The sequence below is a fragment of the Lytechinus pictus genome, chromosome 3 (genome assembly GCF_037042905.1).
Source record: "Lytechinus pictus isolate F3 Inbred chromosome 3, Lp3.0, whole genome shotgun sequence".
Taxonomy (NCBI): domain Eukaryota; kingdom Metazoa; phylum Echinodermata; class Echinoidea; order Temnopleuroida; family Toxopneustidae; genus Lytechinus; species Lytechinus pictus.
This window is the reverse complement of record NC_087247.1, coordinates 77,985,948-78,012,342: the sequence shown is the minus strand read 5'-3', so window position 1 is coordinate 78,012,342 and position 26,395 is coordinate 77,985,948. Positions and strand designations below refer to the sequence as shown.

Here is a 26,395-nt window from a genome sequence, read left to right as displayed (position 1 = left end):
CCAGCTTAGTGTTCAAGGATCACCATGTCCATATCTATTGAGATACGCAGCTTATTCCTTTTTTGAAACGTGCTTAAAACATCGAGTTTCAGATCAGAAATATCACAAATTTTTGCTTGCGCTTCAAGCTTGAATCATTAATGTAGGAATATACCCAAATATTCATAATTTTCATGATGATTTATCTTACATTTGTTCTTCACTAATGTCTGAGTGAGAAAATAGTGTCATTTGGCGGACTTTTTCTTAATTTTGATAAAGCAAACGCATGTCCTGAAAACACCACATGTGAAGGAATTTAAAACGTTCAAATATTTCATGTGAAAATTCGTTTAAGAATATGGATATCTAATATTTTTTTTTATTTTTAGTTACTCAATTATAGCATTTCAGATGATCTCCCCTGTACAGGTGTTCCTATACCAAATGGTCATTGCAAACCCAATCTAGCATTCAGCGAAGTACCTGAGGATATGAGTCGATCTGAAAGGGAACTAGTTAAGATAAGGTGCCCATTCAATGATCACGATGCTTCCCTTAGATGGTACAAAGATGGACAAAGATTACATTTAGGTGAGTTAATGATATTCTACAAATATTATTTACTTATCAATATCGATCTCCATAACAATTGAATATTTAATTAAATTCATGTATTTTACGATTCCGATAAAAAGATGTACAAGTAAGAAACATAATCTGATAATGCAGTTACAATGATATCAAGAATATCCATGAGGACATATAAGAAAATATATATATATACAAATAAAGTATCAGTTCAAAAACACATGGCTATGTTATACACACACACACATACACACACATATATATATAATATATATATATATATATGTTATAAATGAGTATAGAAAGGATGGAATTGAAGATTACTTCCAAAAAAAAAATAAAATACAGTTTTTGTTGAGGCAACATTCCTATGGAGGATAGTCAAGGAATCATTATTATAAATACAAAGCGAGGGTTTTGGCGAGATAGATCAACAAACAAGATCATAACATTAGAGTTATGATATGAGTCTTTAAATTAGGGGTTGAAACAAGAAGGGATCAATGATGAGCCTGAATGCCTTATTAATTGATTTTGACATTTTAACTATTCGGATTTATCTACATGGAATTTAGAAGAACTTGTATTATAATTGAAAACAAGCCATTTATGCTAGGTTGAGGGATTTGTTATGTTTAAAAATTAAAATCCCCGTGCAATATATTATTGAGTTGATTATGTTCAAAACATTAGGCAATATAGAAATAAGTATTAGATAGATAGATGGTTACTGCCCGATAGTCTGTGGGTCCGATAGTCCGCGGGTCCGATAGTCCGCGGGTCCGTTAGTCCGCAGGTCTGATAGTTCGCGGGTCCGATGGTCCGCGGTGTGTGTAAAATTATGATCAGGATATAGTGAGATGAAATGCCATCGAGAGGTCAAAAGGTCAAATGATACGAGACCACGGGTTTCTATAATAATAACCCAAAAGACACCCCCCCCCCTCGACAAGTACTTCCCCGGGGGCCCGGGGTGGGCTGTCAAATATATTGCTGTAAACATGATTGACCAAAAAAAAAAAAAAAAAAAAAAAAAAACGCGTTTAAAGGGGTGGTTTTTTTCAGTTTTCGGCGCGGGCTGCATGCGCGTGCACTCGTTAAGGGTATCAAAAACACAAATTTTCCACACAAAAAAGAGTGGTTTTAAAAGATTGGTCAATCGCGGGGTCAAACTTTTTTGGGGTATTATTTTTTTTCCAATAATTTTTATTATTATGAAGAATAGCCAAACATGTTTAGGGTATGTTTTCCCCAAGCCTTTTCCCCGGGGTCATATTCTGGCGACAACTTATTAAGGGGCCAAAATGTGTAAATAAAGCCCACTAAAAACTTGTTTAGGAGGTCATCAAATCGACGTCCCGGTCAATATCTCCCTCTTCCTTTTCCCCATCTCCTTGTCTTTCTTTCTTTTTCTTTCTCTTTTCCTCATTCCCCTTCTTCTCACTTTCTTTCACCCTCTTCCTCTCTTTTTTTCTTCTCTTCTTTCCCACTTTTCCTCTCTATTTTCTTCTCTTTCTTTCCCCCTCTTCCTCCTTTTTTTTTTTTTTTTTTTTTTTTTTTTTTTTTGGGGGGGGGGGGGGGGAGGGGCATGGGTCCGCGCCTGATAGAACCCCATGGTCTCGTATCATATGACCTTTTGACCTCTTGATGACAGTTGATCTCACTATATCCTGATCATAATTTTACACACACTGCGGACCATCGGACCCGCGGACTAACAGACCCGCGGACTATCGGACCTGCGGACTATCGGACCCGCGGACTAACGGACCCGCGGACTATCGGGATGTCCCCAGATAGATAAGGATAAACATGATTGTAACCATGCATACACCTGCTAGGCATACTACGCCTAGGCTTTTGCATCCTACTTGGCACCCATGTAACACGTGAGTGGCGAGTGACAAAGTGCGGATCGGCGCCTTGCCAAATGGCGCTATGTCGTGGTGGGATTCGAACACACGACTCTCTAATTTCAATTACATGATTCAATTCAATTCAATCATGGTTTATTTCGTATACAAACAATACATTTTACACAGCCAAAAGGCTGAAATTAGCATGTTACAATAAAATGAAGTAGGATCTATATAGAATCACACACTATCTTTATCAGACGAATAATATAACAACAAAGAGAAACATAGCTCTCCTAAATATGATTTGAGAGTAAATTAATCTTTTGAATAACAGAAAACATTTACACGAGGGAACCGATGATGTAACATACTTACTTTAATGATTATTTATCTTGTATTTCATTATAATACGCAATGTGATACATTTGAATTAACTTCTACTTGTAATGTTAACCAGAATTTATTTCTTTTTTAGCACTTGGAATTTTATTTTTCATTGCAACAAGTGAGTTAACTAAATCATTGAATCATTTGCGTATAAATGTGTTGTGCATGTAATTAAGTGTCAGTGAATGTGACGATGTGACCTTGGAATGGATGACAAAATAGTAAATCGGAGATCAAATATTACATGAGAAAACATGGTGAAGAATGACGTCAGTTAAGTTGATCTGAACAAGGGGTATGTTCAACATAGGAAGAATCAGAATGAGGGTATGTCATTATGGCATGAGAGTCAGTATAATAAGATGGATATCATGGATATGCTGACTAAAAAAATGATAAGCGAAGTTTTGATATGTCATGAATTGCTTATTTTATAATCAATTTCTCTGGAACTTTCAACGTTGTTATCGTTTGATTTTCCTCTTTTTATTCACATCAACGTAAGTTAGGGGAAGAGAGCCCCGCTCAAGTATACCAATCACAAAATTAAAAATTTTCTTCTCATTTCCAGGTTATGATAATGGCTTTTTAATACAAGAAGAATACAACCAATTAACAATTATAAGCTTTAGAGAAATACACGGAGGACATTTCAAATGCGCTGTATTCTCCGGAGAAACGGAATGTTTAAGTTCAACGTTTACTATAAGTAAGTTATTCATTTTGATTCTTGTTTGCAATATCATTTTTTTATTCATGCAGACAATATTAGCTTGATCCTGAAATATGATGGGAATTGTGGGTAAGATGCCTTTGAAAGAACATTGCTTACAAAATCAAATGAACCCACAAATAAATGCAAAAAACTTATTTCATCCTTGTCATGTCTTTGTATGATTATTGAAGAAAACCTTGCTCATGTTGATTCAAATTTTACATTTTCAAACTGTTTGTAAAAGAGGAGTCAGTTGTATACACCTTAAAAGCTGGGGCCATGGAAGCTTAACCCAAACCCCAAACCATTAAATTATTATTTTATGCATGATCAGCCCCCATTCCCACTATCACATTCATTCCATCTAGTAAGGAGCAATTGCGGCCATATTTTACATCATCAGAAAATATTATATTATCAAATACAGATATAGAATAATGGACCTATCGAAACAATCCATTTTTGCGTTCACACACCATTCATTTTTATGCAACTCTCAAGTAAGATAAACAGTCACAAGGTGCAGAAAAAGAGGAGCTGTTAGTCCAGTCAATGTAGGGTTTGACCCACCACTAATTGCAACACTGGATATTCCACTGCATTGCTTTCCAGGAAGGTCCCCTAAACAACATATTAAAAGTCCCAAAAAATCTAAGCAGTGGAAATTTATGATATTTGCATATTATGCAAATTGGCCATAAAAAGTTAGAAAAATAGGGATAATAGTCCAAAGATTAGAAATTAAGAGTCCAAAACAATCTAATTTGAGCGAAAATTTATGATAAATAACTGTATTCAATGTTTCTAATCAAAAGTGCCAATGAATCTACCCCATTTGCATAATATGCAAACAAGCATCCTTGTATGGAAAAAATGTCAAGATATTGTGATTTTCTCACATTGACTGCTTGAAAACATTTAATTAATTTTGAAATTTACATGCTGCTATCACTAAGGACGTTGAACACATTTATATTCAGCTTACGGTAGTGTAATTTGCATATTATGCAAATAAGTATCTAGCATTTTATAAATATTCAAGAAAATACACTGGTAATACATCCCTCAAAAATTGCAAGTAGATTATATATTATAATTGGAACGTGGCAATGCCTAATTGGGAAGGTTTCCTAAACACAAAAGTCCTAAAATATACAACCATAGGACAATCACAAAATGTGCATTTTATACAAATTAGCCATAATAAGTTGCAAATAAGGAAAATAATCTGAATGTTGGAAATCCAGTGCAGAAAACAATATAAATTTAGCAGAAGCTAATGATAAGTTTTAGAAATTCATTTGTTTTTTTAATAAAAAAAATCGTAATTAAATCTACGTCATTTGCCTATATGAGCATCCTTATATGGGGTAAAAACCCAGAAAATTTGATTTTTCTCACACAAACAGTTATGAAAACATTTCAGTCTTGATCAATATGATGTGATCACTAAGAATGCCTAATACATTAATAATCAGCTTAATATTTGAAGTGTATTAAATATACATATTATGCAAATAACCTTCCGATATATTACAAATATTCAAGGAAACACATACGTGATACATTACTCTAAAATTCCATGTAGATTACGTGTAACCATGATGACCTCCCCTACACTTCTTGCTTGGTTGATATTGATTTTTTTATGAGCAGTTACCCCACTCATATTGTGAAATGATGAGTCGGTTCTACATGAATCCCACTGCTTGAATGCTTCATTATTTCAATCAAGCCTTGCTCTCTTCTTGACTTTGTAGAGTTTTTTTGCGTTTCTTGCTAGTATAGTCCATGCTATAGCAAGCTTCTGGATTGTCAAGTGATCAGCACAAGATGTCACACCCAGTGCAAATAACAGACCGTTAGCTTCGAACATTTGATTCTTGTAGATACCACTTGTCTTGGTGGTAAATATGAGTAGGCCTACTTGCTTGGATTACGAGATCTCTGGGCATGGTTAATGAGAGAACCAATGAGCATTTGCCCATACGAGCGACATGAAAGCCTTTCATAAAGTCATGATAAAGGCTTAAAGTCTATATAGACATCTTTATCAGATACAGGAAACGTTCTTGCTGAATCCAGTTGCTACTTCAGGATGAAGCATCCATTGTATGCTCTTTCCTCTTTGATAAATCTTTTAAGGATGGCAACCATCTCCAAATGTTGTAGCTATAGTTTCTAAGCAAATCATATGCAAAAAATATTATCAATTTCCTGATATTTCTGGTAAACAGAAATTCCTCAGTGACACAATGAACAAACAAGTAAACTTTAATAGATGGAGGACTAAGCCAGATTATTGCCATCTAACAAGAGTACGAAAAATAATGGAACACCCTTAACATCACCATCAAATACCATCCAACATTGATTAGACAGTGTGTATCCTTTCCAGGATTTATTTGCCACAATGGGTATACTGTGAGTGTATACAGAGGAATAAAACTTTCAGTAATTATGGTACGACTAAGGATGTTCTTCTGGAGGAATGCTGACTTTAATAGGGTCATGCAGATGTACTTTGAACAATCATACAACTCTCTGTACTGAAATCCGACAAGTCGAGCATATAAGATTGAATGCCAATTAAGAGGACTTTGACAAGAACCAAACCGTTACCCATGTCTTCTTCCGACACAAGTTGCCTCAATGAGACAATGGACATAAATTGTATCGGAAGGAGAAAAAAGGTTTTATAGGAAGGCTAGGAAGTTTTGGGCATGCTAGAGCTCCAAAAGCATCAGTAAGGTAAATCTCAGAATATTGCTAAAATACATTAAAGAGGACCATAAGATGGGTTTGTAGACAAGCCTATAATACATGTACACAATTTGTTGACCGGATTGGCAATGATCCAGGCTGTAACAATTAGCATGTTGGGAGCCCTTAATATCATGCGCTATGACTACATTGGAATAGCGGAAAGGGAAGATTTTTAGTCTTAGTATTCACCACTGATCATGATGATGATGACGCTGCTCTGCAAGTCCTGGAACCCTGTCCTGACCCAGACATGGCCAGATTACATATTTTTAGTCAAGCAGGTGTAACCAAACTACTGAAGAAATTGCTAAACAAAACAACCTGCATGAAGCTACAAGGCCAGATGGAATACACTTCTTAATGGGACTACTCATCAGATCTCACCTGCTATAAGTTTGCTTTTCTTGGCTTCCCTTCTTTATATGGTGAAATTTCAAGAAAGTCTATGTCGTTCCCATCCATATAAGAAAGGGTTTCAGCTCTAACAAACTACTCACTTATTTCAAATACTGTGCTTTGTTCTTGCCAATTCCATCATCTTATCAAACTAACAACATGGCTTTAGGACGCGAAGAACACAATTCCAGTATTTTCCCTTAAATACAAATTATATTAGGGTAAATATGCATGCTTAGTGATAGCAGCATATTGATTTGAATAACAGTCAATGTGAGAAAATCAAAATTTCTTGACATTTTCCATATATGGATACTCATTTGACAATATGCAAATGAGGCAGATTTGCTAGATTTTAAAAATAAAAACATTGTACTTATTTATTCATCATAAAACTTTGTTCAAATTACTTCCTTTTGACATTTAATTCACATTCTTTGGATTATTTTCCTTATTTTCTATTTTTAATGGCTAAATTGCATAATATGCAAATTAATTTTCAGGCATTGGGATGAATTATCATGCTTAGTGATAGTAGCATATGAATGTCAACATAAATGAAATGTTTTTAAGCAGTCTATATGAGAACAATAACAATATATTGACATTTTTTCCATATAAGGATGCTTATTTGCATAATATGCAAATGAGGTAGATTTGTTGGCGCTTCTGAATAAAAAACATTGAATACAGTTATTTATTATTAATTTTCGCTGAAATTAAATTGTTTTGGACACTTAAATTGTAAACTTTTGACTATTTTCCTTAGTTTTCTAACTTTTTATGGCTAATTTGCATAATATGCAAATTTCATAAATTTCCACTGCTTGGATTTTGTTGGGACTTTTAGTATGTCGTTTAGGGGACCTTCCTGGGAAGCATTGCAGTGAAATATCAAGTATTGCAATTAGTGGTGGGTTACCCCCCCCCCCCTCGTATTCTGGCTAGATTGATTGGACTATTCTGAATTCCTAAACATATTCCCACACCATTTGTATCTTAATTGTATCTTAATTGTATCTTATTTGAATAATTTGTTTTCGCTCATGTCAATATGTAATCATAATTATTATATGTTAAAAGTAACGAGTCTGCAGAATGTGATTGGGTGTGTGGGTTTGGGTGCTTCCGTGTGTTTGTGCGTTTCTGATGAATCTGATGACGGCACAGAGGGTTGGGATTTTTAAAGATTTATTTCTTGTATATTTTGCATATTATGTACTTTATAATTTGTATGTATTCTGATTAACACGGCCCGATTGCAAACCAGCTTTTTATCTTTGTTAATGTTTTTATCGTGGCTGAATTGGTTACCCTGTATAAAGATGTAAAAAAAATAATAATAAAAATAAAGTAGAAGGGACCGTTTTTTTAAATTGAATTATGAAAATGCTCTTAGATCTCATTTAAACTCTACACAAAGTGGGGGCAAAACTGTTTTGAAATACAAGAATGTATTAAATCATGCTTATTGGCCCTAGTATATATGTACTACATTACATTTTAGCCAAGGTAAATTAAAATTTGCTCTGAAGTATGACAAAGCTGTTCAAAATAATCAATTTGTTCGTTTATCTTCTACCAGCTTTCAACCCTCATCGTTACTTCAGCGTTTTCCCCATCGATGCGTATAAAAACATCAATGATGAGCACATATTTCACTGCTCTCCAAGAGAAAGTGCATCTAGTGTAGTGTGGGAGAAAGATGGTCAACCATTGCAACAAGGAAACTTTTATATCGTGAGTAAATATGGTAACGAACAGAAAAAAAAGAAATGGAAAGACTACACGAGCTACGTCATATGTATTTATGATAGATAGATGAAGTTTACAACAGTAGACACTACACCAAATTATCATAACTTAATAAAATTGTGGGTTACATTAATCACATCACTCGTCCAACAGTGCTGATTCAACTTTCACCAGAGACACCGATCCCAGTTTGGGGGGAGGGGTATACGATAGACCCCAAATGAAAATATCGGGGGGGGGGGGTCAGTGGGCAAACATTGTAACATGTAGCGCGGATGTTAAACGGTTGTTCATTGGAAACCTTGTGGATGAAAACGGATGGAAGTGGATGACAGCTCTGAATGGGTTACCATGGGTTTTGAATACTTTGTTTACGAGATCCATACGCTTACATCTTTTCTATTTCCGTACTACTAACGATGTATGGACGTTCCATGTACCATATCTTTCCTCCCTCTTTCCGTTGCTTTAGTGGATCTGAGTTGCGAGGATGCCCAGAGGATGCAGAGGGGATAAAGCGGACATGTAGCGGATGAAAACGGACATAGAACGTTTTGTTGTTCGTATATGTCGCGTATATACATCGTACACGGCGGAAATTTCAACCGTTGTGAAAGTCTTATGCAGCTCAAAACTTTTTGCGCGGTCGAAATCACAGTGGACGACGGATGCTCGAATGATAGAGCGTATGAAACACGTATGCAATGTGTACACAACGGATGCATTAGCAATGCATTTCTGCACGTTGGTTAGGGTACAATATTGTAAAAATGGGCTTCTTACATGTACGAGTTGATAAAAGACTAACAGGGGCCAAGGCGAGAGCATTTCACCACACTTTTTTTTTTTTTTTTTTTTTTGCAAATTGTAATTATTCTGTTGATTTTATGAATGTAGATAATAATGTCAGGGGCGGATCCAGCTTTTTATAAAGGGGGGGGTTGGGGTGGTATGCGAGGGAGCGTAGCGACCGAGTCCAAGCGAGCGGAGCGAGCGAGGGGGGAGGGTGTGGGAGGGGTGTCTCCCCCCTCCCACAGTAGGGAAATTTTTTGAAAATCTGTGTGTGAAAATTGCGTTTTTTTTTTTGTGGGGATTTTGGGGATGAGAATCGGCAACGCTGGCCTAGCTTGTCACTTCGGCGGTGGCCCGTGTCCTCAAAAAAGCTGATGGGGGGGGGGGGGGGCAAGGGACTCTGTGACATTTGTTCGCCCAACCCCCCCCCCCCCCCCTCCCCCAAAAAGAAATAATAATAATAATAAATGAAATAAATACATAGAAATATAATAAAATAAAATTACAAGTTAAAAAAAAAAGATAAGATTTAAAAAAATGGTCCCCGGATTTTTTTTTTTGGGGGGGGGTTGCAACCCCCCAACCCCCCCTCTAGATCCGCTTCTGAATGTAGAGCACTGTGGAAGACCAGTCATTTTAATGAATATTTTAATTGGACATATTGTGTAATTTGAAGTACTTGAACAGGTAACTTTGGATGAAGATTTGCAATGAATGAAAAAATAAATAAATAACATAAATAAATGATAAAGATATTAAATGACAGAAGTGGTATATTGTTTTGTATGTAACAGCAACAAGGGAACCTAAATTTGACGCATATAGATGAAGGAGATAGAGGGAAGTATACTTGCGTTGTTCGTGATGAGCATGGACGGACTCAGGGTCGCGTAGATGCCTGGCTTCATTTGAGTAATCCACCTGAGATTGACATTTCGCAAGGTAAGTCGATAATGATAAATTTCATCTTCTTGTGCTAATACAACTTTCACCAGTGGTGTACTGTGGGTCACGGCATGAGGGGGGGGGGGGGGGCACCGGCATTATTTCAGTCACCTAGTGCGCGCTCGATCGCCAGGTATACCGACCAATAATATATACATTTTAAGGACTGTGATATTAATGAGAGCGCCAAGTGCGAGCTGAAAAAAATTGATATTCAGACGTAAAAAGGGACATAAGCAAATGGTTCTAATCATGATATGCACTTGTCTTGCTAAACAAACATAGCGAACGCGAAGCGCGTGCTGGAATGTCGGGAATATTGACCCCAAAACGGACATTTTGAAATGACTATATTTTATGAATCCATTAAAGGTCAAGTCCACCTCAGAAAAATGTTGATTTGAATCAATAAAGAAAAATCAGACAAGCACAATGCTGAAAATTTCATCAAAATCGGATGTAAAATAAGAAAGTTATGACACTTCAGAGTTTCGCTTATTTTTAACAAAATAGTTATATGAACGAGCCAGTTACATCCAAATGAGAGAGTCGATGATGTTACTCACTCACTATTTCTTTTGTTTTTTATTGTTTGAATTATACAATATTTCAATTTTTACGAATTTGACGATTAGGACCTCCTTGCCTGAAGCACAAAATGTTAAAATAATGGGATTCCACGTGATGAGGGAGGAATGAAACTTCATTTCACATGACAATGACGAGAAAATAAAAATATTTCATATAATAAAATACAAAAGAAATAATGAGTGAGTGATGTCATCAGTTCCTCATTTGCATACCGACTGAGATGTGCATATAACTGTTTTGTGAAATGAAGCGAAACTTAAAAATGCCATAACTTTCTTATTTTACATCTGATTTTGATGAAATTTTCAGTGTTATGCTTGTTAAATTTTTATCTTTTTATTCAAATCAAGTTTTTGTTGGGGTGGACTTGTCCTTTAAAGACTACATATCTTACGAAAGTCATCTAATGCGAGTGTCAGGCGCGCTTGCTGATTTTGTTAGCGTTACATCTAAACACAATCATGGAGCACTTGTAGTCATTGTAATCATGATTAACATACGCATCCCACTTATCAGATATTACGAGTGCGAAGTGCGAGCTGAAAATTTAGGAAAATCAGACCTGAAGATGGGCATTTTAAGGCTTGTTTTATATGAATTCAAGAAAACCAGACGTATTTTACTAACCAAATGATGCGAGAGCAAAGCGCGAGCCGAAATTTGTGTATATATTGACCCCAAACAGGAATATTTTAAGGACAATTTTTTTAAAGAAATTCATTAAGAGTATTCATAGGCCTATTTCACCATATTCATCCACGGGTGGATCCAGCCTTCGCCAATAGGGGGGGGGGGGGGATTTTCAGCCACATTTTCGCCGATCGGCCGCTCGAAGTTGATTTTGATTGTTTCTTTGAAGGGGTAGTCCTAATATTAAAAATCACTCATAAGCTTTATTCTTATAAATCAACATGAATATCAATTATGATAATCTCATAGGCCGTATTTAGATAGTGCGAGTGCGAAGCGCGAGCAACTTTTTTCGTTTATGCATTTTTTTCCTAAATTTAAACATTCTGGGAAATTTTTGTGATCCTTAACAAAAATTTTTGATATACGTTTTCATCTGATCAAAAAGGGATCTGTTAACAGCTGCTTGCAATTAGCCATGGAGACGTTACATACTTCAACAACCAAATAATGATCGCTTGAAGTGTGAGCTGAAAATTGTGACATTTCTACCTGAAGAATGGAAATTCTTAGCATTTTTTGTAATCTTGAAAACACTTGATGCGAGCGCGAAGCCCGAGCGGATAAATTCGAGATTTACACCTAAAAATGGGACACTATATTCATGTTTTGTAAATCATGAAAATGATGAGTAATTGGAAATCTTCCTACAGTAATAGTACGAGCGAAAAGCGCGAGCAGAATTTTTTTTGTATTGTGATCTGAAATTGGATAATGATTTTTACCGTGTTTGCATGTGATGCAATAGCCGATCACATGTAAACACGGTAATAAATAGAGAACAAGCTGCGTATCTGAATAAACATGCGCGGGCGCGTTTCAGATTTCGACCTAGAATCTGGAAATTCTAAATGCATTTTTTTATCATGAAAATCAATAAAGCGAGTGCGAAGCGCGAGCTTAAAATATTTTTATTCCGATCTGAAAAGGGTCAATTTAAGGACGTTCCACAGTTAAAATGAAATCCATGTCATTTTCACCAAACTTTGCACATAGATACTTTAGAACCTGAATATTCGAAATATGCAAAAATTAACATAGGTCCATGTGCTTGATTTTTTGCTATGGAGCTTCAAAGTTCACCCGAATGAATGTTCTTACGGATTGCGCATTCAAAAGAATTTGGCATTTTTAGACCTCGCAAGATCACTACAATGAGTTTAAACCTCTATTACTCAGTCAAAATACATGAAAAAGTCATCAAATTTCGCAAGAGAGTTAATAAGTGTATCGTTAGAATGGAGAATCTATTTATAGTGTTATTTGTTTGCAATTTTAAGTCTAACAGCACTGTGAGTTCTTAAAAATGGCGTAAAACATAACAAAAACCCAATCTCAAAAAAGTGAAATTTCAATAACAAACTACAAAAGTACAATAAATGCTGCACTTTATTCAAAATCCATGTCATTTTCACCAAAATTTGCAAATTTGTAGAGGAAGGTATACCCAAGAGGTGCAAACATTAAAAAATAGGGCTTCATGTGCTTGTTTTCAAACTATCAGCATTTTCATTAGAGCAAATGTGCTTTTTAAAACACCAAAAATGCGCCAAATGCTTTGTATCTATGAGAAGAAAAAAATCAAAACCACTCTACCATTTATTTAAACTCGGGGTCATATTTGTGATTTTTGGCAGCACTGCAGAGTAAAGTATTTTAAAATTGTAGAGATGTTTTTTTTTTAATGGTCCATGGAATAATTAAAGTTTTTTAGCTTCATAAACTAACGCATCGGATCTGCAGTTAGAGTGCAGATGATGAGAAAATTCAGTTCATACCCACAGCTAATTAATCACCTGTTCATTCATTGTGACGTCAGCGCGCAGAGTGTAAAATATGCGCAGATCATAATGCACACAAACATAACTGTGGAACGTCCTTAAGCTCTGTATTTCAAGCACTTTACGAAAATTGTGAGGTGGATATGGATTACAGTTTAAAAAAAAAGAGCTGATATGTTTCATTATTATTACTTTGATTTTTTTATATACTGTCATGAAATAGGTATTTTAAGTAATTTGTTATAGCATTGGTATCGACATAATATTACCAATTAAAATGCGAGTGTGCAACGCTAGCTGATACGTTTTGACAATCTGACCTGAATAGGGATATTTGAGAACTTTATGGAATACAGGAAAATAGTAGGTACCTGCACAAATCAAATTTTGCTAGCGCGCAGCGGAGTAGAAAATATTATTATTCAGACCACAAAACATAAATATTTACAAAGCACTTTTTAAAAATCAATTTGTAAATCAAACAAAACCATGAAAGTTCGATTTCCGATCTGAAATATGTTTTATATATTGACTTTGAATTTAATATTTTCAGCTCCATTTTAAGCAAGATATGAAAATTTTATAAAGTGACATGAAAGATTCCTTATATTATTTTATTCACTCGTCTTCCTCTCTTATGTTTCTCCTTTTGTTGTCCTCTCTTTTTCCCTTTTTTCGTTCTTTCCCGTTTTCCTTTTTTTTTGCTCCGTCAATAGGGGCTGATAGAGCAATGTTCAATTTCATTATGTTCTGTTACAATAGCATGTTGTTGAAAATTTGAATTAGTTTTTCAATTGAGTTTAATCATTAAAAGGAGAAATAGCGATACAATTATGAATTTTGGCTATAACAATATATTTGCATTGAATTCGTACACAAATTGTCGGTTCTGAGCAACTGTGGTCTGAAAAGTTGTGCGATACTCAAAAGTTAAAAGTCAGCTAGCGACGTGGTAAAAAAAAATGCGCAGCGGATTTTTCGAGAAAAATGTCGAGCCCCCCCCCCCTCCCCATTCCGTCTTATCCGGGTTAAACCAATGAAACTAGTTGGTTCTGGGTTTGTCGTTGTCATGCTTATGAATATGATTACTTTCTTTAATAATGATACATGAAATTTGTATAGCGCATTTTCCATCTTGGGCATCTTGATTAGATGCTAAAGGCGCTTCAGGGCAGAACAACAAGAGCAAACGTTATTTACATGAATTTACTTACTTATTTTCAGTTTGTGGAAAGATTACCTTCTGGCAGGAAGCACAGACTACTCCGTCTCCACGAGTAAATGTTCGCACCGAACCAATGGACGAAACAGGCTTTGGTTGGAGCAGCGACGCTGTAATAATAAACCAAGCCCGTGTGGTAGGGGGGACAGAATCAAAGTATGGTTCGGCACCCTACATGGTACGGATCGAGAGATACACTTTTAATTATGGGTTGGAGCCAGAGTGGACTTCTATCTGTGGTGGTACTATCCTTGACCAGAGGTGGGTATTAACTGCCGCGCACTGCATGTTCGATAAGCATGGAAACAGAGTTCGGAAGGAAGACGTGAGGATAATTTTCGGTGACTATGACACAGTACTACCAGACAAGTTTCAAGAGACCCACTATCCAGCTGAAATTATTTGGCACGAGGATTATAACCACACGAAAAATGATGACAACCTGAGAAATCATGACAATGATATCGCTTTGATGCGTGTAGATCCACCACTATGGAGCTTCAATTCGTACATTCGCCCAATTTGCCTTGCACCTGGTGCTCTGGCCAATCGTCTCTTGGGCATGCTGGAAGAGTCTGTTAATGGACTCGGACGCGTTAACGGATGGGGTCAAATAGCGGAGAAGGCCAGTAGCAGTCGGTTTATGAAAGAGGTAGAATTACCATTTGTTGATCGGCAAGATTGTCGACGAAGTCTAGTCAAACAAGATGGATCAGAGGAAGGAATATTTACAAATAACATGTTTTGTGCGGGTTATCACTCAACTCTACGGGACTCCTGTCACGGCGACAGTGGAGGTCCATTTGCCTTTCGTCATGATGATGGTCGGTGGTATCAGTTAGGGATTGTAAGCTGGGGTATCGGATGTGCTAGAGAGGGAGAATACGGATTCTATACACAAATTTCGAGATATCTCCACTGGCTTCGTTCTAAAAATGTCACAGTTGCATATTCTAAAAACGTCGAGCAACGGTTCAACGAGAGTATTCGTGGAGCGGTAGAACTTGCCTTTACAGTGAAATCACCCAGCAACTTGAACGTAGAAGCAGGTACCGAAGTCAACCTGGAATGTACACCTAACAGAGAAGATGCATCACTTCAGTGGTTCGTTGGAAACTTTCCAGGTAACCATATAGTATTTCATATTATACAGAATGTATTCAGCGCCTCCATGCATGTGTTGCATTGTGTTGTTCAACGTTTCGATCTTATAAGGAGGTTCAGATTACGATAGTCAATGATTCAGTCAGAGCATGATGTGTAGTCAAACTTAGTATGGTATCCTGAATGGGCATAGCGACCTATTGCGTCTAGCATACAATCGTGCCACACCATGTACCTTCATAATCATATCTGTACGCACCGGCTTGCTAAGAACAGCTACCTGCCGGGGAAATACAAATGGCAGAGGTTAAAATGACAAGGGGGAAGCGCTGGTCTAGACCCGTTTGCATAAATATATCATATGCCTGCAATTTTACCTTTGTAATTGTTATCCCTGTCATATAAGCATTTGATATTTTTGCGTCTGCCAATTTCTCCTCTGCAATTCTTACTTCTTCCATTCTGCCTCAAGTCTAGGTGATTGGTGAAAAAATGTTATGAAAATGGTACAAGCATGAACATTGGCACAAAGGTATAGTAAGTTATTCTTAACATTTTAGCAGGAGGTGCCAACAAGTTACCAAATGTAGTAACGGTTTCTAGGTTACATATTTACCTTGGTAACTGAGCTTTATCGGGCTTGAGTAATATTTTTACGAGCGATATGTCACATAAATTTTAATATAAAGCATGTACCCTTGCATCACAACAGTTTTAAGCTATTTATTCAAAGCAACGGTTGCTATAGGTTCCATATCATTGCTATAGTAATACTTGTTGTATGTTAAAAACTCACCTTAACACCAATCTTTCTCCATTTGGAAACCATAATTATTATGGATTAACCTAAACATAATAGGTCAACCATTGATTTAGATTATTTGGTGACTTTAATAGCAAAAGGTTCTTTGTTAATTATTACAAGCAAGTTATTTTTATAGATACGCACTTATCATTAAATGATAATAGACCTCATGTTTACTTATCTATTATGAGTGATTGACGATGGAGGTAGAATTGATCGACATTTGAAATCATCGAGAATTAAAAAAGTCTAAAAACCGTTGACATTCTGGAAGTTGTGGCCATGTATTTTCCAAGAGGGGCCAGATGAATCTCCTTTAAGACCATGTGTTATACACACAAAGCCCTTGGAAAAAAACTCGACAAAATCAACCTTTATCAAGAGGTCACTCTTGTAGAAGAACGGATACAACCTTACCTTGCTTACAACCTAAATGTCTCTGATCTTGGAGAAATGAACAAATGACCGCTAAGAAGTGATTGGGTCAACTAAGCTTGAAATCATTTTAAACACCAAAAGTAGGGCTTGGATACTACTTTATCCCTTTCTAACAGCTCGTTCTCTTGAAAACTAATACACCCTGCCTTGGTTTACCTACTCCCTTACGTAGCCTGCAATGAAAATCATATTAGCTCTCCATGCCGTTCCCGCCGGCGCACGACCCAATGCCACGTGCAGGCGACTTGGAAGTTCCGTCTCCAGGTGTTTTGACTTGGATCAATCCTGCGCAGCTCCGGGATCGACCATGACGTGAAAGATTTGGACCATTCAGTTCCGTTACCAGGCGTGTTGGCCTGGATCTTGCAGCTATGTGATTGATCTATCATGAGTCGATCCTGCAGAAGTTGAATTGGACCTGTCCGTTCTGTTTCCAGGTGTTTTGACATGGATCGATCCTGAAACTCCAGGATTTATCATCACGTGAACGACCTCGCAAGAGTTGATTTGCACTGTCCGGTTCTGTTTATAGGCGTGTTTGTGTGGATCTTGCAGCTCCGAGATCTATCATGACTTGAAAAGTCTTCCAGAAGTTGATTTTGACCTGTCATTTCCGATTGCAGGTGTTTTTGGCTGGGATCCAGCAGCTTAAGATCAATCATGACTTGAAAGATCGTGCAGGACTGTGAGCAGCTGACTTTGTCACCTACGTATGTGAAGCACTGATATCAGGTTGGCTGTACGTGATACATATTCAGCCACAGAACAGTGTAAAATGCTTCTTCCTTCCATATGTCTCCAATACTTCTGTGCATGTCCAACTCAGTTGTTAATGCTTCTGCTGATGGCACCATCACCTTACATAATTTCCTTATGGGGAGAAATGCCTCTTACACTTTGAAGAAGATGATGCATGTAACTTTCTCGATGTATTCCTCTGTTGTCTCTAATATTTTTTGTCGAACATGAAAATGCTTCATCGTGGTTTTGCTTTCCCCTATTTATTTAGACAGTCTTAACCAAAATTTTGGACTAAATACATGTATATGCCCAACCTTGAGAAGGCATGTGCGACATGAAATGTTCGATTCATTTGCTAAAATTGTACCCAAAGTCCCAAGCTATTGGAAACTGTCCAGTTGTACATTACGTAAATAATTCATATTTCTTCATTATCTAGAAACTATTGCAAAATATCTGTAAATCATGTAAATGAGTCAACTTTCCATCATTATAATGAAATAAGAAAAATATACCTACAGAGGCAAATTCTTCTAAATCTTAGGTAAACTTGGGATTCGAATAATTTATTTTTAAAAAAGGTGCTTAAATATAATTGGCGAGAATGGTGAAAGAAGTCATCTCAAATAGGTTGGAAGCTATACCAACGCCTTTACATTGCTTAATATTTTCCAACCATACCTTTTGATGACCTGGTATATACATCATTTACTATATTGCAGTCTACCGCTTCATCCTCCTGATTTTTAGGATGCGGCGTTAGTGATGTGTCAATTACAGAGATACCCATTTATCTCAAAAGATTTTGTTATACAATCACCAAATGTACTGCTTCGTTACTTTAACGTTAATGACGCTTTCAAGATGTTATATTCAAGAATATTATATATAGTTGTTATGGAAAATGTGTTGCATATCAACTGGTTCTATATATGGAATGTTTCTTGACTGGGATTGTAAAAGGGACACTTAAAGGAGAATGAAACCCTTGAAACCAGCTGAATCCATATCAAAGAAAAAAATCAAAGAAACATATTGTTGAAAGTTTGAGGAAGATTCAATGAATAATAAGAAAGTTATGAGCATTTGAATATTGAGATCACTAGTGCCATGTAGATCCTCCCATCGGCAATGCGACCAAGATCTGTGATATCACACACGTACAACTCCCTCATTAATTTAGTACTTATTTCACGTATATTCTCACTTTTATAGAGTCTATCACAAGGTGAGGTGTTCTCTTTATGAGATGACAAGTTTCACAACATTATATCATTGATGAATCGTTTGTCATATGATTAGAATGAGCAAAAAGATATGTTTTGGGGTATATTTTCAGTGTCCAAATGGGAGGGTTGTACGTGTGTGACATCACAGATCTTGGTCGCATTGCCGATGGGAGGATCTCCATAGCAATAGTGATCTCGACATTCAAATGCTCATAACTCTTTTATTGCTAGTCCTATTTTACTCAAAGTTTTGTTGATCTTATTCTTTGATTTTTCAGCTTTCACAAAAGCTAACTTGCTCCAAGAGTTTCATTCTCCTTTAACATAAAAATATAGTTATTAAAATGTAGATAACAGCCTCAAAATGGTGGTGGCTAAGATAAATATGTTACCTAGCAACTGTTGCTATACGAGGAGAGATCAGGTTGGCACCCCCTGCTAAAATGTTCAGCACTATTTACTCTACCTGTCAGCCAAATGTCCTGCTTGTACCATAATCTAAAAATTATTGCTGTTTTTTGCACCGGTCATCTAGACTATACTCTTAAATTTTTACACCAAACCGTTTCTTATCGATTTTAAAGGGATACCCCCCCCCCCTCCATTTATCACGTTTATTTCTTTGTATTTCACTAGGTGAAATTACATCTATTCAAATGTTATTCTCAAAGCAAACCTATAAGGATATAATAAATCGACTTAAGATTTAGTGTGTAAGATAGCCATTGCTGCAACTTGTTTTGTTCCAAGGGCTACAGACAAACTTAAGAACATATATATTATTTGTACATAATGACATAATGCAAAGGAATCTGGGGACATGACATCATCAGCCCACCTATTGAATTGTTAATTACGGCGTCCATGGGAGGCGAAAGCGAACTGAATCACTTTGCTGCAATTCTCTCGTTCCCAATATAAGTGATACGGGGTGGGAACTCTAAGGTGACCATTACATCGGGGTTTCCCCATGACATATACAAATAGTGCACTAGGTTCTTGATGTGCTAAGGTGGGGACTATTCTATGTACATGGCCTCCTCCTATCCATGGGACATTTGTTGTCATCTTCTTTATAAATAACCTATAAAACAGTTAATCACCATGACCCCCATTCTAGGGCGATTCTAATATTTGAATAAGTAAATTGAAGTTAACACTGTTAAATTCCGTCTGACTCGACAGGACATGTTAATTTGCCTTCTTCGAAAATATTATCCATGTAGTTGCTGTAGTTAGAATGCGTTGTCCCGCTGCCAGCTACACCGGCTCGGAGCATCGAAAGTGTGCCGCTTTGCCCTGTTTTGGTCACTGTTGGTCCAGTGTTCTTATTATATTTCACCGAGGGCCGAAAACTTTTGTAAACGAAGAATCTTCAAGGGAGCAAAAAAAAAATACAGTTTTTATAAATAAAAATCTAATTCTATGACAGAATTTGACATGATATTCAGACACAATATATCTTCACCACTTTTTCCATTCATTTTCTGTATTTTTCTTGGTCGTCGGTGAAATTTGCGTGGGGTCGATAGCACACAAGGTTCATCCTCCCATCTATATGCTAGTGGTCAAGTTTATGCATGATCGGAATCTAAAATACAAACTTAGGCGATCACCTTTTCTCTGTTAGATGATTTCGACTGTTCTACCCCCTGATATACTTTGCGTGTGGGCAATCCAGTATCCGATGTCCGAGATAATACCACATTATTGAATTAGTCATTCCCATGAATAAAATGCTGCGATGGTATCATCATCATTATTATTGTTGTTGGTTATATTATTATAATCATCATCAGCATAGTGTCATGACTATAGTCTCGTTAAAAATATCAGCGTTAAGAAGTTGGATAAACTGTTGTTTAAAGCAGCGTGAACACTATTCACGATTTACCGGGGAAAAATAAAGCAATGTTTAAATGATGACGTGAAAATCCGTTGCAAGCTAATCTAAATTTATATTACAGGACGAGAACTTTCCTAAGAACGATTTAATACTACAGCATATTTACCAAATCAATTGCACGTATGCATGTGGTAACAGTAACAATATGAATGTGCATAGCGCCATGAGAAGAATCCAACGTTATTATTATTTATTATTCTCATCGTCTTCTGCATTTTCATGTCGTTATCCATACATTAAAAGCGTTGCTTTGGTGAAGAGCATAGGGAGTTTTCGTTTCCAATTAATGGTTTATTTTCATTTGGTCCAACCAATGCCAATTCGTCAAATTGCCAACTCCTCTGATATCATTTGGTCTACCATCAGTTCGTCCAATATCCATATAGTCTAACTGCCATTTAGTACACTCACCATTTTGTCTAATAACCAGTTGGTCCAATAGGCATTTAGTCCATTTACCAGTTGGTCTAATTCTACTAAGTGTTAATTGGGCAAAATTAATGGAAATTTAAACATATATTAGACCAACATGTTATGAGAAAAATGGTCATTGACGAGCTGGTGATTAGACGAAGTGATGATTGGACCAAATGGTTGGTGGGCGAAGTTTTGATGAACGGAATGGCAGTAGATATAATGAAGGTAGTTAGCTGCGGACGAATTGGCAATTTACCATAATAATTACGTTTGTAGCGCATGTTACACTTTGTTCAGGTTGGTTGTAAGCGTAGTCCAGCGGAACCTCAGCATGACCGTCATGTTGGGTATATATGCATTTTTTTTTTGCATAAAGTGGTAGTATATGATGTCTTCTTCAAGAATCCGAAGGGTGCCACCTGGGCACCTCTGAAAAAAAAAGACGTCATAAGCTACGCCCACTTGTTCACATTCCTCTCAATTGTGATTTTTTTTCTATTTTAAATAATGAACATAATTATCATGTTTGGTATCAAATTAAAGGTAATGGAGAATCAAATTCAAATATGTTAATTGCATAACATTTAGGCCATGGAGGGGTCATTTAAATAGGTCTTAATAGGTCAAATTGGGACACGAACAGGTAATGCAACACATAATGTGAAACCTCTCATGTTTTGAAAACAAACAGCGTATTATATGCATCTATTACTGAAATTTGTAGTTGTATTGAGTATGAATCTGACGGTTGCCACCTTGGAATTCTAAGGCAATTACTTTCATAGACATCATTAGCCACGCCCACTTTTTCACATTCCTCTTAATTGTGACTTTTTTTATGGAATAAACATATGTTTAGTATTAAATTAATAGTAATGGAAATTCTTATGTAAACAATAAGGATTACATTGCGTTCAAGACCCGTCTACGTCAGTTAAAGGTCATTAAGGTAATTAAAGGTCAAAATGGGTCACACATGTATAATGCAGAAGATCTCGTGTTTTAAATACAAACAAGTCAAGTATTATACTGTTATATGCACTTATGGAGTAAAAGTTGTAGACGAGAATGTGCATTTTTAGAATCTTATTGGTGCGCTACCTGGTCATCCATGTACATTTTTTCTTACTTTTTGAACACCATCTGGGCCCTTGCTTTTAACCCGGGGCTTTTAACAGGCAAAATTTAAACGGAACGTAGTTTATGGGATGAACATATTATGTTTGGTATCATATTGAAACTAATGAAATTTCCAATTCAAATATATTGATCATCAGACTACTGCATGAGCAGATCATTTAAAGGTAAGTAAAGGTGTTGAGATGTCAAATTTGGGCAGCAAAAGAAGTGAATGACAACATATAATCCAGAAGATGATGAATCTCTTGTTTTGAAAACATATATCAGTGGTTATCCCTGGAATTTGGCATCATGTAGGAAGATGATTCAGTGTACATACATGTAGGTGCGATGAATAGTTCAATGCACAAATTGGTTACTGAAGACTTTTAGGAGCAGTGAACGAGAACGACGTAGCAGTCGTCTGATCGTTTTAGAAATGTACGTCCACATAGTGGACTGGTAGGAGATGACGTCATTTTTTGGCCTGGGCGCTATCACTTTGGGTTATCGCGTCTAGTCGGGCAATCGCATAACCCGACGATTCGAGTAAAGACCCCCCCCTAAATTTCCGAAAGGTAAGGTTCAGTTTGCCCGAGCCTTTGTATATTAGGCTTATGATTTTTAACAAACATCTGTTAAAATTGACCCGAGGAATTATATATTTGACTAATAATTTTCACGTTGCGTCGGTCTACCGGAGCAGTCTCGCGATTGCCCAACCGAAAGCGATAACCTGATATTGTGATGACAGAAGCCTTGGTGTCAACCCGATAAGGGGGGGATGTTATATCCCCGATGGCGCGTGTGAGTGGTCACTGTGGAGGGGGGGGGGGTGGCCTGTTAATATCCCCCGCAATCATGGCAATACTGTATAATCTAGACATTATGTTGCTTCTTCTGTCATACATTATACATAAAGCGAATCAGCTAGCAGAAGGGGTGCGTATCCTGCCTTCTGGGCTGGTCTTTCACTTTGATGCCATCGAGGAGATCTATGCTGGAAATTACTCGTGTGTGGCTCAAGTCAACGATGATGATGGAGAGCAAATCATCCGTGCAGAATTCCAAATAGGTTAGTGTTTTATTGAAAGGGATAATTGACTTGACACGTTTAAAGACTTTGCAAGTGAGTTTCGTTATTTTATACGACTGTGCATGGCCGTCAAGTTTGTTTGTGAATTACCAGTACGTACAACAAATTTCATGCAGAAAATGACCAATTTCAAAAGTTTTATGAAGAAAAGTGTATTTCAAAAGGTAGTTTTCATTTTTATCCTGTTACAGAAAAGTTTGTGTTTGATTTATTGTGGGCGCGTGGTTGTAGTGGTTCTCCGAGACTTACAAAACCTTTGATACTGTAAATCATAATATACTTCTAAAGAAATTAGAAGCGATGCCGGGGTTTAGACTCTGCATGTGTGACAAGGTTTAGATCGTATTTATCTAATCGTCATCAAGTTGTTACCATGCACAGGATGCAGACGTTTTTTTCTGATTCACTGCTTATTAAATGCGAAGTTCCTCAAGGAAGCATTTTAGGCTCGATTTGTTATGTCTTACATCAATGATATGTGTAATTGTAATAAAGAATCAAATTTTATATGCTGATGATAGTGTTTTATTGTTAAAGTCATATCCCAAGATAATTGATAAAAAAACTTAGTGCAGATCTGGCAAATTGCATCGAATAGACGACTGACAACAAGCTTAGTCTACATGTTGGGAAAACGGAAAGCATTTTATTCTGTTTTAAAGGAAAGTTTAGATATACATACGATTTCAAGAATTCATATGATAATCAGGTAATTAACAGAAACAATTCCGTAAAATATTTGGGAATTGATTTAATAAGTGACCTGTCATAAAAGGGGTTGGTAGACTCAATCGCCAAAAAAGGCAAACACGAACTACTATCATGCTTGTTTGTTTTTTTACAGTGCGTCTTCCCCTTAAAATGTCCAATTCGTAATTTGAAAAAAAAATATTGTTTTTATACAAAGTGCAGGGTTGGCATAATTACCCAGTGTATATGAAAAAATAGTTTGTTGATATTCACACTTCTAACATGTCTAAAAGCAATAATGCAGATTTTGGTCATCAATCATTCTTGTTCATTCTGGACAAGCATTCGAAATATAATGATAATTTTCACTAATGAATCTTGGTGTATATATTTGTTTTGTTTATTTCAGATGTTACTGAAGGATGATCGTGATGACACAACATGCTTTACGTCGGTGTACTGGTCTGCGGAAGAAGATATTCGTCATAATTTTTTAATTATGAAAATCCATTATGTAGTCAATAAGCCTCTATCGTCATAAGCAACGATTATCTTATCTATTTTTGCAATAGCTAGACTTTTGCCTGAATTGAACATGTATAAAAAGTTCAAGTATCAGACTTTCTTTACGTAAAAAGGCGGCAAATATTATGAAATTACACACATATTGCGTGCCCAACTGTGAGTAAATATAATGCTCTTCATGACCACAATGCCATGGTACACCATGAAAATATACATCATTCACACGTTCGTTCTCTAATATTTAATAAAACAGTGTTTCGAATTTTGAAAGTGTTTTAGCGAATAATATTTCAAGTGAATTTCCTCCATTAGATATGTACATGAATTGTCCACAAAAATAAAATATGTATATTATAGTTCCTGTCAAATAAATGAAATTGATTAAAATAATGACTTGCATATCAAATAAAAGTATATTTTTTCGTTCAATAGCTATGATATGGATAATTATGTCACATGAATTTGCTAAAATGCAAATGTCCAAGAATGCATCAACATCATTCAGATTTATTGATGAAATAAAAGGTTATTGTCTTGTTCTGAATGGTTTGGTTGATGCTACATGAACAAGCTTGATTCCATAAAGAAACAACCAGAAATGTACGGAATGTGTACTCCTAAAACATTTTTCGTTGAATAATTTTGTGTTTCCTAAATTCTATTACATTATAGTTTTAGTTGTTCAGTAAAGAATTTCGGAATATCATAATAATATATCCTTGAAGAAGATCCTAAAAGAGACGATGGCTTGATTCCGAGTTGTGAAAGGCAGACATACACATTATTGTTCCCGCGTATATTTATCAAAAATGAGTTTATAATGGATAAAATAGACGATTTTTACAAAATTATTTATTTAATTAATCGGATTCCTTACATTTAAGGAGGGAATTGCTTTGTTTTAGCTTGTGTTTAAATAAGTCAATATGGAGGAGAGATTTGTGAGCGTATGTGGGGTGTGTCTGAAGGTGTGCTTTGGTGCGTGGATTGCTCATTGCAAGGAGATTTTATATTACATTTGTTTTAATACTTATATGATATAACTTCTATGTAGAAAACGATATGATACGAAAGTTTGTTCGACGGGAGGAACAGATTTGGCAGGCAAATTTGAGGTCATGTTTATAAATTATATACATGTATGAACCCTCTCCTCCTTGGCCGGGCTTCTATTCCTATCTTTTTAAAGTGATAAGCTTTATCAATGGGTTTAAATCAAATGGCCGAAACTGACTAAAACACAAACATGACAAATGTGTACAATTATAATTTCATCGTCACTTCTTTTGTCATCACTTTACAATTTTCTATTTATCACTTACAATTATGTTAACAATCTTCTCTGTATAAATCCTAATATCTACTTTACTTTGTCCTTCCTGTTCATTCAAGTAATTAAGTTTCAGAATGCCCGTGTTCAAGATGTATTGTTTTTGTTTTTGGTCTATATTTTACTGCTATCTTTGCGTATATTCTAATTATAATACATGTAATTCTAAAGCATTTCAGTATTTATAATCTGCTTGTTTGAAAACAATGCGTTAGTGGAATACAAAAGAGAATAAGTGACAACTACAATTAAAGACTGGCAGACGCATTCCATATTATAGCTACTGTCAAATTCTATGATAATTTAATTGCTTTGATGGTCTATGTTAAATTTTTTATTTGGATACCAAATTTATTTCTGTTCGGTTAAAAAAGAGAATGATGATAATGATAAAAACAGAATTCAAAACTCTCTGTCCCATCGGTGTACAGTGTAGCCGGTTTCATTATATCAACTTTGATTGTTAAATATGACAAATCAAAACTTTGTGCCTATAAACAATAAACAAATCTAAACAAAATGGTAA

At 36.1% G+C, this 26,395-nt stretch overlaps 1 protein-coding gene across 2 annotated transcripts; it reads left to right on the top strand.

Moving 5' to 3' along the window:
* The first annotated feature begins 416 nt into the window (after positions 1–416).
* On the top strand, positions 417–26,395 carry LOC129256670 (vitamin K-dependent protein C-like). 2 transcript variants are annotated; one of them, XM_054894833.2, is made up of 7 exons: positions 417–573; positions 3,388–3,525; positions 8,279–8,433; positions 10,035–10,182; positions 14,472–15,593; positions 23,151–23,303; positions 24,424–26,395. In XM_054894833.2, exons 1-7 carry the CDS (start codon positions 474–476, stop codon positions 24,438–24,440), a joined length of 1,833 nt encoding a protein of 610 aa, XP_054750808.2. In that variant the 5' UTR covers positions 417–473; the 3' UTR covers positions 24,441–26,395. The 2 variants fall into 2 exon arrangements, with proteins under 2 accessions (XP_054750808.2, XP_063953831.1); XM_064097761.1 differs by lacking the exon at positions 23,151–23,303.